A 21370-nucleotide genomic window follows, 5' to 3' on the forward strand; every position below is an offset into this window, starting at 1 on the left:
TAGCTGTAACTTATATTAGCTTCCCCTATGCTTCACATGAAGGAATACTAGAATTCTTCGTGGAACATAAGCTATTCGCTTTTGTAGGACTTCATTAAATATTTAGGCATAATCAAAGTTATAGAGCATTCAATAAAGCCACGATGATTAGAAAGAAAGTTTTCCCAGAGGCAACCCTTCTCCCTTCCACCACAAGCACAACTTTCAAGCTGCTGAAATCAATAAAAACTCCAGTGTTCATAAAACAGCTTTATAGAGGTTAGCCAATACCTCACAGCTCTGCCATCTGTTTGGGATATTGGGCCTTAACTTCTGCTCACAAACAACTTTTTTCATTTCTTCAACAGAAGGATCTGAAGGAACTAGGTCATAATATGGCAACTGGTAATCTTCATGGATTCCTGTAATTGGTTGAAAAAAATCTTTTATTTTTACCTAACACTGAAACATGCACTCTAATTTTACTTACGGTCCTTATTGGCGCCATTTTATTTTTCTACTTTTATTTCTATAAAAAACATTACATTGTGATCTACAATAACATTTTAAAAAAACATCCTTACACATACCTTTACATTACCTTTGAACAGATTTTGAAACGTATGCATTTGGAAGAGATGAAAGCCATGCCAAATCTTTCATAGGCTGATCCAAAGAAGTCCTTTTTGGAAACATGCCATTTTGAATAAACCGTACACATCTAAACAGTGATGTCTAGGCCTTAATTGCAGTGTTGATCTCAAGGGCATTTAACTCTACTCTTTTATTCTCTTTACATCAAAAGTTTTAGAGAGAAAAAAAACAATACAGGCAGGACTATTTCCCATATTCCTCACCTGCTATGGTTCATTATTTTATGCAGAGGTGGAATCAACTAGACATCATTTACAGGATTAGCAATTAGAGAGTCTGAAACGTACTGCAGTGTTTTTCAAGAAAATTTCTTAAGCTTTTGTTCACAAGGATCTGTAAATTACAAAACTTGACAGAATTTTAAGTAAAGATTGCTACATACCACCGATTGAACATCGACGAGCAATTTCCCAAAATACTAATCCCATTGCATAGATGTCTGCTCGTTTGAATGACTCAAAATGTTTCATATTTATGGAATCATCTAAAACTTCAGGTGCCATGTACCTATTTGCAATAAAAGAACAGAAAACATGTGATTTCATAAATATCTCCTGTAGAAGAAACTCGGTGTTACTGTTCAGCTCAAACACATTTATGTGGAAAAGGAGAGAGAGAGAAATAATGCACTTTACATTAAGATGTTCAAAGTTTCCCTGCTTTTGGCATATACTTTTACAAAAAAAAAAAAAAAAAAAAAAAAAAAAAAAAAAAAAATCAAAGCATTGAAATAAACAGCTGTAAGATTTAATGTAAATTAAATAGAATTTATGAGGGATATTTAGATTTGATTACTAACAGAAAATATACTTCACAATTTAGAATACAGAAAGATAACTGAGTGCCAATTTGAAGAGCAAGTGAATGGAGAGCAGAGAGCCTGAATCGTGGAACAGCTTGGGTTGGAAGAGACCTCAAGAACCCCTTCCAGGGTTGGAAGGGATCTCAAGAACCATCAAGCGTCAATGCCCCACCACAGGCAGGGAAACAAGCTGCTAGATCAAGTATTAGATCAGATCACCCAGGGCCCCATCCAGCCTGGCCTTTACCACCTCCGGGGATGGGGCATCTGCAACTTCTCTGGGCAGTCTGTTCCAGCACCTCACCATTTTCTCAGAAAATAACTTTCCCCTGACATCTGATTTAAATCTTGTTTCCCTTAAACTTCTCCTCCCTACCCGTTTACCTGTGTGATTTCCCTCATGTTTATTAACTCCTTTAAATATTGGAAGGCTGGAAAGAGGTCGCCCTGCAGCCCTCCCTTTTCCAGGCTGAACAAGCCCAGCTCCTTCAGCCTACCCAGCCCACCAATCATCTTCATGGCCCTTCTCTGAACCCTCTCCAATAAGCTCCACATCTTTCCTCCATTGGGAGCCCCAGATTTGGACGCAGTAATCCAATTGGGACCTTGTGAGGGCAGAATAGAGAGGGACAATCACCTCCCTTGCCCTGCTTGCCACCTGATGGAATCTAGAACACCACTGATCTTCTGGACTGCAAGTACACGCTGCCGGCTCACGTTCAGTTTTTCATCCACCACAACCCCTAGGTCCCTCTCAGCAGGGCTACAAGGCTGAAAAGTCTTAAGTTTTCACAAAAGACAGAGTCAAAGAATTCCCACATAAAAACACACAGACAGCAGTTTACAGGAACACTTGTTGTCCTTCATGCAGAATCCTGCAAAAGTAGGATTTTCTGAGAATGCTGCTGAGGCACAGGGGAAAAGACTTGCTGGAGATTATACTAAAAGGTTGTAAGGTGTATGGGAACTGCTGAATCACAGCCTGAACCTCTGATTGAGCACCTGAGGCGAGCCATGAGCCAGCCCTGGGAGCACAGGTGAAGGCAATGCTCTTGTGCTACTGGAAGGAGTGGAGCCTGGCTGCACCTCTCCTAGACCCCATTGAAGAGCTGAGTATGACGAGGGCAGGATCTTGAGATCGCTCCTCTTGGAGCCTTCTCAGCGAGCCCAGGACAAGGGTAAGCTTTCCACCTGTTCTTTGGTGTGATAACCTGCTTAGCCTAACTTCCCTGTATATTTTTCAGTTATAACCTTATCTATGATCAGTGGATATATGGATGTTATATGGAAGAGCACCTGCTTCATTAAGGTTATCCAACCAAAGACCTTTCATTGTAAAGCAGATAAACAGAAAGCAATAAGCAAAGAAAAAGGGGGAATAAGTAAAATGTGAAAAGATAAACAAAAAGAGCCATAAACTTGGTAGATGTAACAGAAACAGTAATGATGACCAAAAGCCTCCAGTCACTGACTGATGGGCTATTAAGAAACTCCAGGCATAGTTTAGGAGAAGGCCAGTCTGGATTTTTTAATTGCTAATAAGCGTGAAAACAAGAGAAATACAAGGACTGTGGATATTCACACTGTACTGTGGGACAACATGAAACTTATCAAGCAATATTTAGAAGGGAACCCAAAAGGAGCCAAACTGAGGGAATACATAAAATGACCTGACAAAGGGGCCAGGTGCATGCAGACAGACCATCTGCTTTTCTGATCAAGGCCTGCCTCTGTCTGCTCATTGCTGTCTTTTTAAATCTTTTTTTAAAACTATCATTCTGTATAATCTCATTTGCCCTCCCACACTGCATATGTGCTCTAAGTTCTACAGGCCACAGCTGGAAATAGGTGTGAATCAGAGCCAGTAACTGGAATCAGACCAGGGATGAAGGTGCCACTGGGCCTGGAGTGCCATCAGCTACAGAGGAAGAATGTTTCAGCAACTGGAAATGGAACTGCACGTCCTAGAAGTCTTTGGAGCATACATCTGGAGTGACAGCTCTTGTGGGGGAAACAGTACGAGCGAATTCTGGGCCAGAACTGCAGTCAAACAGTGGGTGAAGACATCCCTGGGACTGGGTTGCCAGCAATTGGAGCAAGTCATTGTCTCACTGCCAGCGAGAAGGAAGGAGCAAATGAAGGTCACTGCTTCAGACACTGCAATGGGACCATGGGTCACAGGGCCCACAGTTCCAGCTGACAGGTACCAGTTTCTGCAGGACTGGGATCAGAGAAGCAGAGTAAGGGCTCTCTGTCAAAGAGAGAAGATAGGATTGCGGCAGCGGCCCCTACAGATTAAGTATTAAATGCATGAGGTCTCAGATAATTAACATGTATAGATTACTGCAATGTCAGCCAATAGTTCTACTTCTGGAACAGTCAGAGAAGCTTATACACAACTATATCCAATCAGCAATAGTACAGCAGAGACTTAAATATACTAGGACTCCCATTTTCTTAGCACCAGAGGTAGCATGTAAAATACAAGACTGGAAGTGACATACAAAGAAGGAAGGGCTATCAATAAGAATGCAAAAATATGCATAGTCCAATAAGGGTTGTTGAAGACAAGGTTCTCCTGAGCAAAGTATAGGCATATAAATCCCTCACATGATAACAGCACAAGCAGAGAACAACTGTCTGAACAGGAACATGAGGCTTACCTTGACTGCATTTACCAAGTGAATGTGGTTATAAACTTGTATGTCAGTCTTTTACAAGTCTCAAATGATTCTAGGACATCTACATTGAAAACTTAAATCAAGAAAAATGCAGGATTATAGCGAGCATTTCCTTATTTCAAGGACTTTGCACACATACTGGACTATAATCTTACGTTACTTCATGTCCTTAGCAGTATAATGCTCAGCTTCTGGTCCTAAGGAAATATTTAATCTATCTCAAGATCATATGGGGACAGTGGGGACAAGAATATTGAAGGAGTTTGAAGGATAGGGGAAAAAAAGCACAAACCAAAATACCCCAACCATGATGCTGGTCTGTTAGGCAAAATCCCTTAAACAAGTACTAATGAAGGCTGTCCCATTTTTAAGTCATCCTAGGGACAAGAATTTTAACAGAAAAACTCAGAGGCCCGTGGTTGAATTCATGCCCTCAAGGAAGAACAGAAAAACAAGGATATTCTCACCCCTGAAACTTTTAAGAGGAAGCGTGGCTTCCTCCCTAGACTGTAGATAATCACTGCAAAAAAAAATATTAACTTAGTCTAGTCTCTCTAAATTTGCACAGAGAGCTTCCATGCAAAGAAGAGACACTGGTATTCAGCAACTGAAGTATAGTTGTTATTGAATAGGTGCAAGCTGAGCTTTACTATGGAAAAATAAGTGAAGATGCAGAGTTACTTACCTAAAAATACACAAAAGGGAGGAAGAAGGCACCAAGCCTTTCTATGAAAATGAACAGTTGTCAAAGAAGTGACTAAAGTCTAAAGCGGGCAGTGGACTTAGTCCTAATGCTGCCCATTGCAGAAAGAGAGCTGCTACATCTTCAACCTTGTGAAGAAGCACGAGGCAATGATTAGTGAGGATTTTGGAGGAGTAATTCCCAGTATTTTGTAATCTAGCACAAATTCAGGAAGTAAATCATCTGGCCACTTGTGTAGCATTTTTAATTTGGTAAGGGAGCAAGAATTGCAGAGCTTTAGAATGAAGTAATCTCAGCAACGTAATTGTCAGTAAAACAACTTGCATTTAAAGTTCTAAAAGCTTTGTTCACACGTGCACACATAGCATCACTCACTGAAGCGAAGAGAAAAAAAATCATTTTTGATTTAACAATCAGATCAGACAACATCAGTACAGATATCAGCCAAGGCAGCTAGAGCATATGGCTGAATTTAATACTGCACAGCCCCATATGACAGGGTTTCCATACATTTCTCAGTGACAGACTTTGGTACAAGCAGCATCACTGATTTAACACTGAAGCACTTAATTATTTGCACTTAAAAGTGCAATTATGCATATCTCAAGTTACTTTGAGAATGAGAAAAATCTACATATCCAAATTCAGAGGTAGACTTTTTTTTTTTTTTAAAAAAAAGAGAGCAATATTGATCCATCCACTGTTAATTCTGTTTATGCAACAGATGACTGCCTCGAGATTTTTTTTCCTCTTAAAAATATAACTCCATGGAAGTCTATACTCAAGACTCTGCACATTGTTCTACCATGTGGGATTCAAATTTGAAACAAATAAAATACTGCCCCCCAAAAAACAAGGAAAATTTCCAAGTAAAAAGAAAAGCACACGCTTTACTTTCAACATCCCAACTTACATGCACCCAGATGGCAACAAGGCATAAAATACAAAGACAGAGCAAGTGAAATCTCTATAGGCATTTCTGAGGTCTTCTAATCATTTAATGTATACTTCTGCAAAATGTAGCAGGACACGTTTTCAAGCATTTTATATACATGCTAGCAGTAGAAGCCAAAAGCACCACTGTGTGCTTTAAATACAGTCTAACTCACCAGCTGAACTGCCTGCAACAGAAATCTACTTGGTACTGTTTATATTTATTTTTTAAGTTTGTAGCTAAAAAACAAATCGAAACAGAAGAAAAAGCAAAGCATTTTATTAAGAAGACATCTGATACATCACACTAATAGTTTTTACCTTTTTGTTCCCACTCTGTGGTTGGGGGCAATGTCAATTGTGTCCGTAGCTGAATCGTGTCGAACTGCCAGCCCCAGGTCTGCAATGCAGCATGTTCCATTCTTTTTTACCAATATGTTTTTTGATTTCAAATCTCTGTGGGCAATCGCTGGTTTGCCTGTAAAGAGAAAACAAAAATAACACATATGTAAAACACAACTGCTAATATTCTAGACCTAGTGCAGATTTTGTTTCAAATTACAGAATTCTTTCCAGATCTGCTACTTTGAGCTCATCCTCAAGATAATCCCTGAAATCATTCTTTGTGGACCAGCTAGCTGACCAGAAAAGTGCACTAAATGCTTATGGTATTACTCTAGTCTATGCTGCTTCCCTCCCTCATCCTACGTACATATATGCAGTGCATAAGTGCTACTTGCTGTCAAAAGACTTCTATCTCATGAAACAGCTCCTTAACGCTGCCACAAATCAGAAGTAGGCACTGCATATGTGTAGTGTATGAAAGATAATTACATAATCACAAGAACTGGATACATCACAGAAGGGAAGGTTAAAAAAGACCCAAGCCCCCAGAATGCCTCAAAATATCAGCAGTTAGAAAAACCACAAAGTGCATCAGTAAAACTAGAAACTTTATATACGTCTTAACAGTAAGGAAGTTTCTGACAGTTTATTCTCTTAGTAAGCTTTTGAAGGAAAACAAAATGATTTTGCTGTAGTAGTACAAGAGCAGCCATTTTAGCACGTAAAGGCGTGTAGCTGGTGGGTGACAGTTGAGAGAAAGCCTGTTATCATCAATGAACAAGGGATAAGCACACTTTTACAACTAATAGACTTTCAGAAAGTTCACCCTTTTCTTTTTATTAGGTAGTAGAAGAAAAACTTCCAATTTCATCTTGTTCTCAGTAGAAACGTATACTGAAACACGCTGTCTACATCAAATTAAGATCTTATTTTAGTTCAGAAATTATTATAGGTCCTAAACAAACATTTCTCAATTAACTCAGCTCCTCAGAAGATTACAAAAGCAAGCAGTTGCAAAAAAGCTAGTCTGAGAAAGTTCAGTGTTCTAATTAAGACAAAGTACAAAGAGCTCAGTGTCACTAAAAAAAACCCGTAAATCTATTTTAGCCACGTAACAGACTGAATCATTTAAAGATTACCTTGTGTGCCTACAATTTCCATGTGAAGATGAGCAAGGCCACTGGCAGTAGACAAGGCTAATTTTATCATTCCTTCCACGGTTACTGTATACCTGTTCAGGTAATCAAAGAGTGACCCATGTTCGTGATAATCTGACACCAACCACAGCTGTGTCCATGTACCATTGTCTGCAAAACAACACCGGCATGAATGTCACACACACAAAACTGCACCCACAGACCCACCTCTTATACAGTGCTTAGGGATTGCAAACTGTGTTTAGTAACCTCCACCAGGTAGACTTCAAGTCTTTACTTCTATCCTTGTAGCATTTAAATGCCTCTGTAAAGGTCTTACAATGCAAAAACATTATGAACAGCTTAGGGAATATTCATTTACTTAAATTAAAAGGCAAACTGCAGAAAGCCTATGTTGCTATTGTTCCTGCTTAGGGAATGGTATGAATGCATGATGCAAAGCTAATGACACCAGTACCAGTCCAAAATCATCCAGACCACAGGTAGAAAAAAATACCTGTCTAAAAACTTCTGCAAGTTTATTATGAGTCTATAGCTTAACTTGCTTCACTTATTACTCTATTTTTGCTTTCCAGGCTAATTACTTCAGGTAGTAAGTGTTAAAAAAACATAACCAGTTATCTCCTGCCCTCAACCATACTTCTGTGCAACTATTTGCCTGTGCAAATCAAGTATTGCCTCATAACTCTTTCAGTCTCTCCCCATTACTTATCCAGCCTCAGTCTGTGACACACTGCCCATAATTATGAGCAGATGTTGGATTTTCTTCCTGGAATGGGAACTTGCAAGCAGCAGCCTGATGTTTTATTTCAAGAACTAAACCAAATCCCACCACCAGTGACCTCAAAGTTGCTGGCCAGAACTGTGGTTTCCAAAGAGAACAAGGGATAAAGAGAATGAAAAACACCAGTTATGAGAAAACCAGTTTGCTGTATGATTTTCCACTGAACTATGAGACAGACAGACAGACAGGCTGCAATACATAAACACCTCAAGATAGAAAAGTGACAGGCAAGAATCCAGTTGCTCAAACTACAAGAACACTGGACACAATGTCTTGAAGTTCATCTACAGAAAGAAGACTATTTAACAAGTCAAATCATCTTCCCTTAAGAAAGGCTTTCTGACCTAGGAAGCTGAAAGTACATCCACAGAAGAACAGTCCTGCCACCATGTAGGTTTTCTAGTTATTTCTTTATTAATTTAAAGCTCTCAAGACAGATCTCAGAAGTATTTTATAGCTACTTTTATGGCTGTATTCTATAATCACAATTATAAAATTGTAGTTCAGGACCTCTATCCCAAACTACACAGCCATTATTCCTAATAACAGGTGACAACACGAGCTAAACATATGAAGAACAGGAAGAAACGAATGCAGAAGTTAGCTCCTATCATAAGTATAGTGCTAATCAAACTGAAAGTTCTGCAGCTTCTTACATTTCTTTTTTCTTCCTCCAATCTCCTCAAAAACACGCTGGGCTCAGAAAAGTCAGAAGCACAACATGCCAGATCTGCAGATCATAGACTATATATTTAAGCACTGTTGAGTGGGTGAGAAAACTTTAAAGAAACACTTCTACATGTGTGGTTCAAGAGAGGTCAGAGTTACCATTAAAGGAGAAACTACATCAGTAACAACGCATTTTTAAAATAATCTGAACATTTCAGAGCAGGAACATAAAAGTCTAAATTACATTAAAACAATTCTTATACTAGAAAAAGAATTCTAGCTCCCTACATTCACAGCTTACTTTCAAACGGAACTTCACTGAACCAGTTTCACAGAACCATTAGATAAGCATTTACAGGCACATAAAATGATGCTCTTTCCAATGCACATATTCAGTAAGCTCAAAAAAGCTGTAGGAGTTCAAAATGAAATAACCTAGTCACGTCAGAACATTTTCTTACTTTCATTTTACTGCTTCACCAGTTTCATCCCCACTCTGACTGAAACAATACCTGGCCATTAGCATCATACGCACAGTCATGCAGTCGCTGACTCATCCTCTGTGTTCCTTATGGATGGGATTTCTGTATGTTTAAGCTACACAACAGTAAGTACAGAATTCAGCAGATATCCAGGAGCAATTAAATTTAAGCTATCTACCAGGTCTACTGCATTGAAACAGATCTTCCAAAGACACTAGATTGTTCATGAAAAACCACCACTGTGCTGAGTCAAGACTGTATTGCCTACACATAAAGTCTTTTCCTTTGAACTCCAGATGCTTACCTAAGAAGCATCTAATTTCTAATTACAAATCCTTCTGTTTTCTTTTGTACAATTCTACTACCTGAAAGGTGCAAAAATAAACAAATAAATAAATCACAGAATATCCCAATTTGGACTCGATGATCCTTGTGGGTCCCTTCCAACTGCTGGTTGCACACATCACCACCCACAGTTTAAACCATGTTTCTGAGAGCACCGTATCCAAACATTCCTTGAACAACACCTGCAGGCATATGTCATGACATGGGGTGTTACAGTGCCCAACAACCCTCTGGTGAAGGGTGCAACCCTCTCCTGACACAGCTCTATGCCATTCCCCTGGGTCCTGTCACTGCCATCAGAGAGTAGATATCGGCACCAGCCTCTCTGCTCCCTCCATAAGGAGGCTGTAGGCTGCCATAGAGCCTCCCCTCAGCCTCTTGTTTGGGCTGAACAAACCATGGGAATTCATCCACTCCTCACAAGTTTTGCTACAGACCCGTCACCATCTAATAGTTCCATGTCCTCCTTACACTGTGGTGCCCAATACTTCGCATGCTGCTCAAGGTTGAGGACTCACAGTTTAGAGCACAGCGTGACAATCTCTCCTCTTAACCATCTGGCAGTGCCAGGTCTGATGTATCCCAGGATACAGCTGGGCCTTTTGACCATCAGGGCATGCTGCTGACTCAGATTCAGCTTGCCATCAGCCAAAACTCCCAGATCCCTTTCTGTGGAGCCTCCTTTCCAACCTCTCATTCCACAGTCTGTACACTTATTCAGGGTTATCCTGTCCCAGGTATAAAAATCCAGGGCTTACTTTCCTTCATCTTCACGTGGTTGGTAGTCACTTCACCCTCCAATTTGTCAGGATCTCTCTGCAAGACCTCTGTACCCTCTCCTGGGAGTCAGCAGTCCCTCCCAAATTAGTATCACCTGCAAGCTTACTTAGTATACCTTCGAGTTTTGTATTCAAGTCATTAAAGTGAACTGACCCTAAAACAAAGCCTTGCAGAACCCCACTAATGACTGACCACCAGCCATTTACTGTAACCCTCTGGGCTTGAGCATCAGTCAACTGCTCCCTCATCTCCCTCATCCCATTATGTTTTTGTCTAGCTGCACACTGACTGTTCTGTTCAGAAGGATACTGAGAGAAGCAGTTTTGAAAACTTGACTGAAATCCAAAAATATGACATCAACTGGTTTTGTCTGGTCAGCTAGGCAGGTAACCTTATCATACAAAGCGATTCGGTTCGTTAACAGGATCCTCCCCCCACAAACCCTTGCTGACTGTGGCCAATGACTGCACTGCCTTTCAGATGTTTTTCAGTAACCCACAGAATATTCTCCATAATTTTGCCAGGCACTGAAGTGAGACTGACAGGCTTTTAATTACTAGTTTTCTTTCTAGATCTTCTTGAAAACCGAGTCAACATTTGTCTGCTTTTACTTAATTGGCACTTCTCCAGATTCCCAAAACAGTGAAAAATAACTGAAGGCTGACGTTATTTTTTGATACCCATCCCTATAAGAACCTCGGATGAATTAGATCTCATAGATTTATGTGCATCCAGCTGAAGCAGCAAATCCAACACAAGGTCAAAACTGACTGGGAGTTTATTGTTAAGACAGTCATAGGGCTTTAACTCAGGGCTCCAGGGGTTCCAGATGTTCACTGATGCTCAAGACAGCAGCAAAGGCGGCTTTAAACATCCCTGCTTTATCTGCACCCCTACTTGTAAGGTATCCACCCTCATCAATTGAAATAAAGTTATCTATGCTCCTCCTTTTGCTGCTGACACATTTTAAAAAGCCCTTTTGGTTGTTCCCCATAGTACTGACCAGTGTCAACTCATATTGAGCTTTTGACACACATTTTCTTTCTGCAATGGCAAACAGCATCTCTGCATTCCTATCCCTTCTGGAGATAGAAAAATTTCCCACTGTGACACACCAGTCACAGGTGTCTTCCAAGCAGGTTTCACTTATTTGTGATCAAAGCTCTGGGACAGAGCCAAGACTTCTAGCTCCTCCTGCTTTATTCCTCATGTTGCATACACTGCTGCAGAAACATTTTGATCCAGTGTGCCTAGCACCTTGTGGAGCAGACTGAAGACTATCATTAGCATGCAGCCTCTCAAATGCTGCTATTCCATTCCACAGTTTATCACTGGTAAGCCTGGTTTTTCCCTTTTCTCTCTTTGGATCTAGTTTAAAGCTTTACAAATTGGTCCTGCTCACTCCAGCAAATAAAAATTCTTTTCAAACCCCGTAAGAAAGGTGCTTCCCTTCGGGTGCCAGCAGGCCTGATGTTGTACAGGAAATCCCATGATCAAGAACCACAAAATTCTGCTGGTGACTCCAGCCTTGGAGCCATGTATTGATCAGCTGGGTCTGCCTGTTCCTTTAAGTACTGTTCCCTGCTCATTGAAGGACAGAGGAAAACACCACCTGATCCTTTCACCTAATGTCCTTTTTGATTGCTCCTGGACTTCTTTTTGCTACTTCATTCATCTTAATATTTAGTGTTTTTATCTACTTTCCAAAGGAAGAAGAATAAAAGCTTGGCATATTACCCTTTCTGAAAGAAGCCTTTTTTTGAATTATGTATGTTTGTGGCCCTTCTATTAGATTCTAAACAAGCCATGGTCTTACATACAAGCTTACATGAATATTATTAGATACAGACCAGTTGAAATGCAGCAGTAAGAACACTGGAGTTCAGCTTTTAGATGGTACCACTACTACAACTTCACTTTACTCTATCTGACAAGCTATGCATTTATCTTTCTTTAGTTGCATTGGCAGAACACAAATTATTAAGTCTCATGCTGTTGACAGTGTGGTTAATTATTACTTGGTGACCCTGAATATTCTGGTTGCAGAGTAAACAACATCTGCCACAAAGTTCCCAATTATACCACTCACATTATCAAGCATGAAAAAGTAGTTACACTCGGTCACAATTACATAGAGTAGCACAACCTTCCATGACAAAGTAACCTAATTTATCTAAGACAACATGATCAGGAACCTCCAGCAGTACCAGAATGGTAAAAAAAAAATAACGCAAGAATCTAGGTATCTTGGAAACCTATTTAAAAGTTTAATAATTCCACACATCTGCAAGAAACTTTCTGAAAACGTTTTAAAATCAAAACAACTCAGAAGCAAAAAGTTTATTTCATAAGATCAATAAAATTTGAAGTTCTAAATAAAGAATCTTTCAGATTTGTTTTTAGGACACTGATTATAGAACATGAATTCCAAGTAATCTTCATTTTAGACAGTCTCCTTCAGAAGAATATAATAGATTACCTGCGCCTCATCTAACCTATGCAACCAAATGCCAACTACAATTAAATGCATGTTTGTCCATAAGACAAATGCTAAGTTTTAAAGTTTGAGTACTGCTGGGTAATTAGAATTCTAACCCCAGATTCATGTTCCAAGTCAAATGTTTAAAAAGCAGCTATGAAAACTGCCTTATTGCTTATGTTCTCTAGTATCTTACAGTAAAATGTATCCCACTGAACTTTGAAGAACTACTTTTTCAAACTGAAACTTCTCCTCCTTGAAGTGAAACAGCTTGACTATCATACTAAAGATAATCATCTGATAAACTAATTAATGACATGCAATTTCGGTAAATCAGGGAGACCATCCAGTCAAATTCCTTCTTCCCTGCTAACATCACAGCTTCAAACAGAATGACAAAAGCATTTCTCAAGAGCAAGGTAATTGTACTCATTCCTCTGCAGTACATTGCCCAACATTCCTAGAAACACACTTACCACATAAGATAGGCTGATTGAACAAAGCTAACCTTTACCTACAGAGGTACAGCTTCTAATTAAGATGAAGGAACAGAAGTTGAAACATTTAATGCGTAAGTTTACCTAGAAGCATGCAGCATAACTTCAACTTACTAACAGTACGAATACAATTATTTCTATAGAAGCTAAACCCATGGAATTCATGAGTAGTGGGAACAGAAGACTACAGCAGATACTGACCACACTGTAAAATTGGGTATCAAACAAAACAAGTAAAGAAGTCACCAAAAACCTAAACTACATGCTTAGCTGGTTCAAAACAAGGCAACACATGGCCCCAGCAGCTTGTGGAAATTATACCTCTATAGGGAATCTTTTTTTTTTTTTTTTTTTTTTAATTTGTAAGACATAAAGATGTTTTCCAGAAAAAAAGCAGGTTTTGATTATTAAACATGTCAAATTAAGTGTTCAAGTAACATTTTTTTAAATCTTAACTGTCTATTTATAAAATAGTTCTTGTAATTATCACTCTGAGAATACAACAATCAGCAAAAGTAATTAGTAACATCTCTAACCTTTATTGTCCGCAGCTATGAATCCAAGAATGTTTTCATGTCGTAGCATAACTGTTTGATAAATTTCTGCCTCTCGAAACCACGAGCGCTCTTCTCTTGAAGAGAAGATCTTCACAGCAACTTCTTCTCCTCTCCATTTCCCCCTCCATACTTCTCCAAAGCGACCCTTACCAATGCTTTCTTGGAGTACTATAGTTCGTGCAATTGTTCTTTGCACAAGTAAAGGTAAACCTAAAAAGAAGATTTAACATTAACATTTAGCATTGAATTTAAGTATCAAAATAAGCACTTAGTTTATAAGAATAGTAGTATATGTATTCCATTTTTCTGTTAAAATGCACAAACTTTCTCAAGATTTTGACAGCTTGCTGGGAACTTCTAACAAGCATGTAGTAAGATGTTGCCTGCAATCATAAATGCCAACAATACAAAAGGTGAAACATATTATGCTACAAGCTGCCTCTACAGTCATTCAAAGGTAGGCATAGACTTTCTGTTTAGGAATCTGGGACACAGAGATGAACAACAGACAGTGACACGACATGAAACACAATCAAACGAAATACAGAACATGAAACAGTAAGGGTGGCTTTTCTTTGTTAAGGATCTGCCCATCACTCTCTTGGCAAAGCCACTGAGGAGCATGTCTGCCACTTGCTTGACTTCTTGCTAGACAAGACTCGATCAATTTCTAAGCTGAAGTTAAAACATGCTTATCAGCAACACTGTCAAACATTCATGCTGATGCCCAAGTACACTAGCAGCATGTTAGTACTCTCAAACACCTCTAACACCAGAAAATCTCTGCAACATTTTCCCCATTTCAGAGGTCACTCTTGTGCACTTCACTAACATTATATTGAGAAAAACGCTTACATTCATGCAGGTTTTACAGCTTCAGAACATCTGCATGCTTTTAACTCACAGCACCTCATAACATGCTGCCATAAACTTACACAATAAACAAGAAGGTATTCCCCAGGCAGGGTAGGTTTTAAGTCTCTTGTAACTAAAAGGCTTGTTGTAGAATTCTGCATTGACACTACATTACAGGATGAATCCATCAGCAAAGTTATCTGCTCACAATAAGGTCTTTTGACATTGGGTCATTTCACTTATATCAAACACCTGGATCTATTACTCCATAATCACTGTTGCAGTAGCTGACAGAAGACACATTTTCACTTTCCTTAAACTACTGAAAATAGATCACAACTAAAAGACTGAGTAACTACTTTCCCTTTATTTCTGAACATTCTTTTGTAAATAACAGCACTAGGAGACCAGATGATCTGGTCAATAGCATTACCATGCTTGTGCCTCAGTCTTTGAGAAACGCAAATTAAAACATTTCAGAGAGTTCAGGAGTCCCTTGAGAGTTTCAGATATAAAGGTATTTCCTGCATGAGCTGTACTGATAATGTGTGTATCTCTACACAAAGATAAAAGGGGAAAAATGCAGATACCAGAGATCTAAACATTTCAGGCACGACAATATTATTTGCAGAGGAAAAAAAAAAGTCAAACTTCTGTTGTGAAATAGCTATCCTCAGATCAACTGTATTGTCTGCTCAAAAGGCAAGTGCTTATCTATGAAGCCTAATTTGCCTTCTTTATGGACATATTTTTGAACTGCAGAAAAGGCCAGATAATGACAGGACCAAACTCATTCCTGAAAATGCAAAATTTAACTCTGCCAGCAAGAAGTTTCTTTCTTAACACTTACATATTACAATGACAAAATACTTATTCAGACTTGGAATACAAGCTGATTTTTTGCACTCGGAAATGGTGATGTGTGTAATATTTTCTTCTACCGCAGCTGTTTCCAAGAACTGTACATCTTCAGTTTCAGATGCACTGCTTTCCTTGTGCTGTACTGGTATGAATATTGCTTGCATAAAGGAAGATAGCGCATCCAAGAATATCAGCTAACCTTGAAATTGATACTAAGCTTTACATCTTCTAAAAGAGAGACATCAGTTTTGCTTTACAAACCCTCAGATGACCACATTAAGACAATCATAAAATCATTTAGGTTGGAAAAGACCTCTAAGATCATCAAGCTCAACTATTAAAATAGCACTGCCAACTCTGCCATGACCCTGAAGACCACATCTACACATTTTCACTGTCTCCAGTGATGGTGACTCCACTGCTCAGCAGCATGTTCCAAAGCTTCACAAACCATTCAGCACAAAAAATATTCAAGCCAAACCTCCTTTGGCACAACTTGAAGCCATTTCCTCTTGTCCCAGGCAACAACTGACAGGACATTTAACCTCCTCTGAAGCAGCTGTAGAAAGCAAAAAGTCTCACTTTAGTCCCCTTTTCTCTAGGCTAAATAACCTCTGTTCCCTCAGTTGCTCCTCTTAAGACTTGTTCTCTACACCCTTCACCAGCTTAACAGCCCTTATTTTGGATGTGCTCCAGTACCTCAATGTCTTTCTTGTAGTAAGAAGCCCGAAACTGAACACAGTATTCCAAATGCAGCCTGGTCCCACCACAGTTGAAAACAGGGGACACCTCCTTCCTAGCCCTGCTGGCTGTGCTGTTTCTGATACAAGCCAGGATGCCGTTGGTCTTCTTGGTCGACTAAGCACGCTACTGGCTCACCTTCAGCAGGTTGTCAGTCATCATGCCTAGGGCCTTTTCTGCAGGGCAGCTTTTCTGCCACTCCGTACCACCGCACGGGGTGACCACTGAGCCTTCCTGAACCTCACACAGTTTGCCTTGGCCCTTCTCATCCAATCTATCCAAGTTCCTCTTCTGAGCCTTCCTCCTCTCACCCTCATGCAACACCCCTATCTTTGTGTCACCTGCATACTTACTGAGGGTGCCCTCAAACCCCTTGTCATTAAGGTGCTATAGTACAACTCTATGGTTTTTTACATTTATTTAAAGATTCATTTACTTCCATTTGTTGCAACTAATCATTCTTTCTCTATTCTGATTGCCAATAGGAATTCCTATTTATCTTAAGTCCATAAGAATTGATCACCACATAACACTTTTTCAACTGAGCACTTTCCACGTTTTGGTTTACATGAAAGAGCCAGTATCACCTCATACCAACCAGTATCACCAGTAACTTGAGTAACTATATTAATGTACACCAGACTGCCTGAAAAGCAGCTGCTGGAGAGGGAGGAATATCTTCCCCTAGAGCAGGCTGTCCAAAGTCCCAAGAAACCTGGCCTTGAACACTTGCAGGGATGGGGTATTCATAGTTTCTCTAGGCAATCTGTTCCAGAGCCTTGCCATCCTCATAGTGAAAAATTTCTTTGGAATATGTGACCTTAGCCTACCCTCTTTTACTTCAAAGCTATTACCTCACATCTTGTCACTACATCACCTAATAAAAATTCCCTTCCCATCTTCCCTGCAGGCCTCCTTCAGGTACTGGAAGCCTTCTCTTCCCAAGACTCATCAATACCAACTCTCTCAGCCTGTCTTCAAGTACAGGTGCTCCAGATCTCTGACCATCTTCATGGCCCTCCTCTAGACTCACTACATCACATTTTTGTTCATACTCTCAAACACTTTAACACAATGCTGAATTTACCTTGTAAGATTCTGTCCTAGAAGACCTTTCCTAAAACCCCACGAACTGGTGAAGTCTCATTCTCTTCAATCCTCTATGAAATGTTACTAAGTTGAAGTAGCTTTACACCAAGTTCAACTGACTCAGGTTGACACTGACTTTGTGATATTCTGTCTTTTAAATGCTTCAGGTTCCTGTTTGAACTCACCTACTAGCAACAGAAGCTTCTCTATGGTTTTATATGATTCTGCTTCCTTGCGTGCAAGTTGCCTTGGACACTTCTAAGTTGGAGAGTAACAGCTGCACATTCCAACCTACGTAAAACGTCATTATTTCAGAGATTTACATCATGATCTACAAATCACTCACAGCTCCAAAAGACCTCAAAATTCTTCCCTGAGATCCTTCTGTTGAAGTCTTAGCTTCTACTTTGAATGTTTTATGAATTTCTTTCATCAAACCTCTAATCGTTTTAGGTTTAGCACTACTGCCTTTAATAACAGTTTTGTGTCACCACCACAGACAATAAATCCTAATTCCCTTCATATCTGAGCTCACTTTCAGAGCTTTGATGTGCTTATTATCAGAGAATACCGTAATACAAAATTGAGGGAATCCTTTTTACTTGACTACCAGTGCTTTCGGTCCATTTGCAGGATCACTTTCTGGGCCGTGCTCTGCGCTGATTAACTAGTGCTTTTATGCCCAAACTACTTTCATTAGGAGCTCTGACTTTTTCTCCTTCAGCACCTCCATTCCCACTCCCAGTTTATTTCAAAAGTGAAAATTTATAACCGTGCAGAATGAAAACCTAGATTCAAGTCGTTGCAGGCATTTCAGGACACTGAAATTATCATTTAAGTAGTGGAGCACAAAAGGATGATAATTTAGAAAGTCTTTAGAAAGACTGACAAATGTGGGGACAAAAGGGTATGTCATGGAAAATACACATACTACTAACAGCAGAGGAAAAAAAACACTTCACATTGTACTCCCATAGCAAAAGAAGTACAGAACTTAAGTGCAACAGAACACCATAGAACAACAATGCTAATGCTTGAACAGCTTGAATAACAGCAGAGTAACATGGATTTCACTGTGGCTCAAGTTGGACTGTGTATGAAAGTTAAAAAACACTCTCCTTGTTTTACAGAGAATATGGTTTTGTCTTTCAGACACAGAACAGATTAGTTTTCCTTAGCAGTAACTCAAACTCAACCTTATTTGCTGTTTTTCTTCTTCTGATGCAGCCAACAGAGGCAATGCTCAAAAACAACAGTAGGTTTAGGATGTTCTGGGACTCCAGACCAGGCACGACTGTTCTGAAAATTCCCCTGGCTTGATGTTTTTAACACTCCCACTATTTTCACTCCTCACCGCCCTGCCCCTCAAAAAAACACAAAAGAAACCCAACCCCCTACTCTTCCTGTAAGTCTCAGATTCTCATTCTTTATTAAAACTCCTCTGTACACCCCTACAAGAAAGAACGTAACTGGAAGACCATGTTCAGAAACTGCATTTATCATACTGTACCTCAATATGTTTTATTAATCAGTTTCATTACCTGAATTTAGTATTTTTGTTAATGAATGAGACAACTGATATACACCTGAACTGCTGCAGCTCCAGCTCTCCTGAAATCAATTTACTCTGTCATGACCAAGTCATATTTGAACACTCAAAAAACTCTCAACTGAAACTTAATTGTTTACACTTAGTATAACCTCAATGAAAATGTAACCAAAAGACTACTTACTTTAATCTACATTCTGAACACGTGCAGCAAATTACGTTGATTTTATATTGATTTGACAGAGCAGTGGACTCTGAATAGTTTTCACCAGCTACTGTCATCAGTAAAGAACTACAGACTAGGTTTTTAGTTTGTTTCTGTTATGTTTCTTTTCCTACTTCTGTGGGACTGAAGGATTCAGAAACAAATAATCAAATACAAACATTCACTGGAAGAAAACAGCACCATGAAAGCGTACACACATTTCAGCACATACATCTATTAGTAGAAGGATCAATTTTCATTTCCACATAGTAAAAAGCTGATGAGAAATTGACGTGATACCTCACTCCCACAGGATATAAGTAACTTAACATGGATCAGAGAATTAATCTGTGCTATGACTTGTGTGATGTATCATCCCGTATCGATGCTTACTAAGCCATATTTATATGACAAACCAATATAATGCCATTGAAAACTATGTCAGAACTATAGCAAAAACTACATGCAGTAAACAAGACTTCTACCTCATCCTCCCAGAGGAATACCTATTGAAGTCAGAATTTAAAGAAAAAAAAGAAAGAATTATGAAGTCAAGGGATAGAAGTTCTTTGGACACAGTATGCAGTTATTTGTAACTGACATCTTCTCCGAGGGGAGAATGGATTAAAATATTAATTTGCACTTACAACTCAGAATATTCATCATATACCTATAGCTATATAAATTTTTTAGTGTAAAGCTAAAAGAAACAATTCCACAAATTACTTCAGAAATGCAAGAGATTGGAATTTAATCATGTTGTGCAGAACAAAACATATACGACTGGACCCTTATTAATAGTAGAAACAACAACTGAATGTACAACATTCCTGCTCCACATCAGATTGAAGAGAATTAGTATCAGCAACTCAGCATGATTTTACTTCACTTATTTCTCAGTACTGGAATCAGTTCTGATACCAAATGAATCTATATGAAATCAGCATATTTTCTAATACCTTTTCCAGTTTCTTGGAAGTTAAAGTACATTTGATATTTTTTTTAAAAAAATAAAGATCACAAAGCTCTTAGGAAGCTTTTTAACAGGTTATTACATAGTATGACATTACCTGACCCAGAGCCTGAAGTTGTCATATCATAAATTAAATCCTTTAAAGTAGTTCCTTCAGATATAAAGGGACGATCCAATGAAGGATCTTCTTCACTTGGCACACGGTGATGAATTACAGTACGGTTATGACAAAGATACAGAATCAGCATCAATGAAATGCAGACAAAGCAGACAGGTCCAGCAATAACAGCTGCCAGTTCCACAGGTCCCAGACTAGAAGCTGGTCTTCCTGGAGTAGGACCTGGTGGTACACAAATAAGGTAGTTTCACCATTTCCTTCTATGTAACATCATGAAATACATCCAGTTTATTTACTTAATGATATTTGAATTACATTTCTTAAGAACTGTTCTTCACAAAGTTACTGCACACACACACACACACACACACACAAAATTACAATGGACAAAAGTAACTACTTTAAAGAACACCCAGAGTTGGAAGGGATCTACAAGATCTTCAAGCCCAACTCATGGCTCCTACACATGACCACCCAAAATTCGAACACTACACGTGAGAGCATTGTCCAAACGCCTTGTGAACTCCAGCATGCTCTCTGTCAAGATTACTGTGCTGTGGGTGAGCCTGTTCCAGTGTCTGATCATCTTGCAAATTCAGTTTACATTCAACTTGCATTGAAGCCTTTGAAACTGGCCCCACTGTTCCTATCCAGAATAGGAAGGTCTTATTCCAGAACCCTTGAAGTTTTACTTACAGAATCCAGGGTATACCTCAGACCTTCAAGTTCATCAGCAACTTCAAAACTAGAACTCTTTCCAAATTCTCCATTGCTAAAAATAAATAACAAACACATCAAAAACTATTACCTGGAGTTGGAATTGGAAGTTCTATTTTATTGCAGTGGTCTTTGTCACAGCAATGAGGCAAAGTAGTAACTCCATCTCTGGAGGATGGTGCACAAACAAACGGTCTGTCCCGGGGAATCAGATCGATTTCTGCTATACACATGCTGTTGTGAATGACCCTATCTGCAATCCGCGTTACTGAGGTAAAACAAAGCCCATCTGTCACACAGGTAAAGTTGTCTTTTGTGCATAGATGGCAGTAACACTGTAATGCTGTATTGAGGAAAAAAACAAATGTTAGTCTTGGCACCCATTTGGAATCACAAAGCAACCACAACTACGGAA

The 21370-nt window shown here is 39.2% G+C and overlaps 1 protein-coding gene across 1 annotated transcript in view; it reads right to left on the bottom strand.

Moving 5' to 3' along the window:
• TGFBR1 (transforming growth factor beta receptor 1) overlaps nt 1-21370 on the bottom strand; it is a 29636-nt gene that overhangs the window by 2889 nt on the left and 5377 nt on the right. Inside the window, exons 2-8 of the mRNA XM_052697688.1 lie at nt 21053-21298; nt 20218-20466; nt 13827-14057; nt 7237-7404; nt 6074-6230; nt 1016-1140; nt 271-401 (exon numbers count right to left, since the gene is read on the bottom strand). Of these exons, the coding sequence (XP_052553648.1) occupies nt 271-401; nt 1016-1140; nt 6074-6230; nt 7237-7404; nt 13827-14057; nt 20218-20466; nt 21053-21298 (1307 nt within the window). The remainder of the gene's footprint in view (nt 1-270; nt 402-1015; nt 1141-6073; nt 6231-7236; nt 7405-13826; nt 14058-20217; nt 20467-21052; nt 21299-21370) is intronic.

This window comes from Tympanuchus pallidicinctus, unplaced genomic scaffold (assembly GCF_026119805.1).
Source record: "Tympanuchus pallidicinctus isolate F22 unplaced genomic scaffold, pur_lepc_1.0 scaffold31, whole genome shotgun sequence".
Classification (NCBI taxonomy): Eukaryota; Metazoa; Chordata; class Aves; order Galliformes; family Phasianidae; genus Tympanuchus; species Tympanuchus pallidicinctus.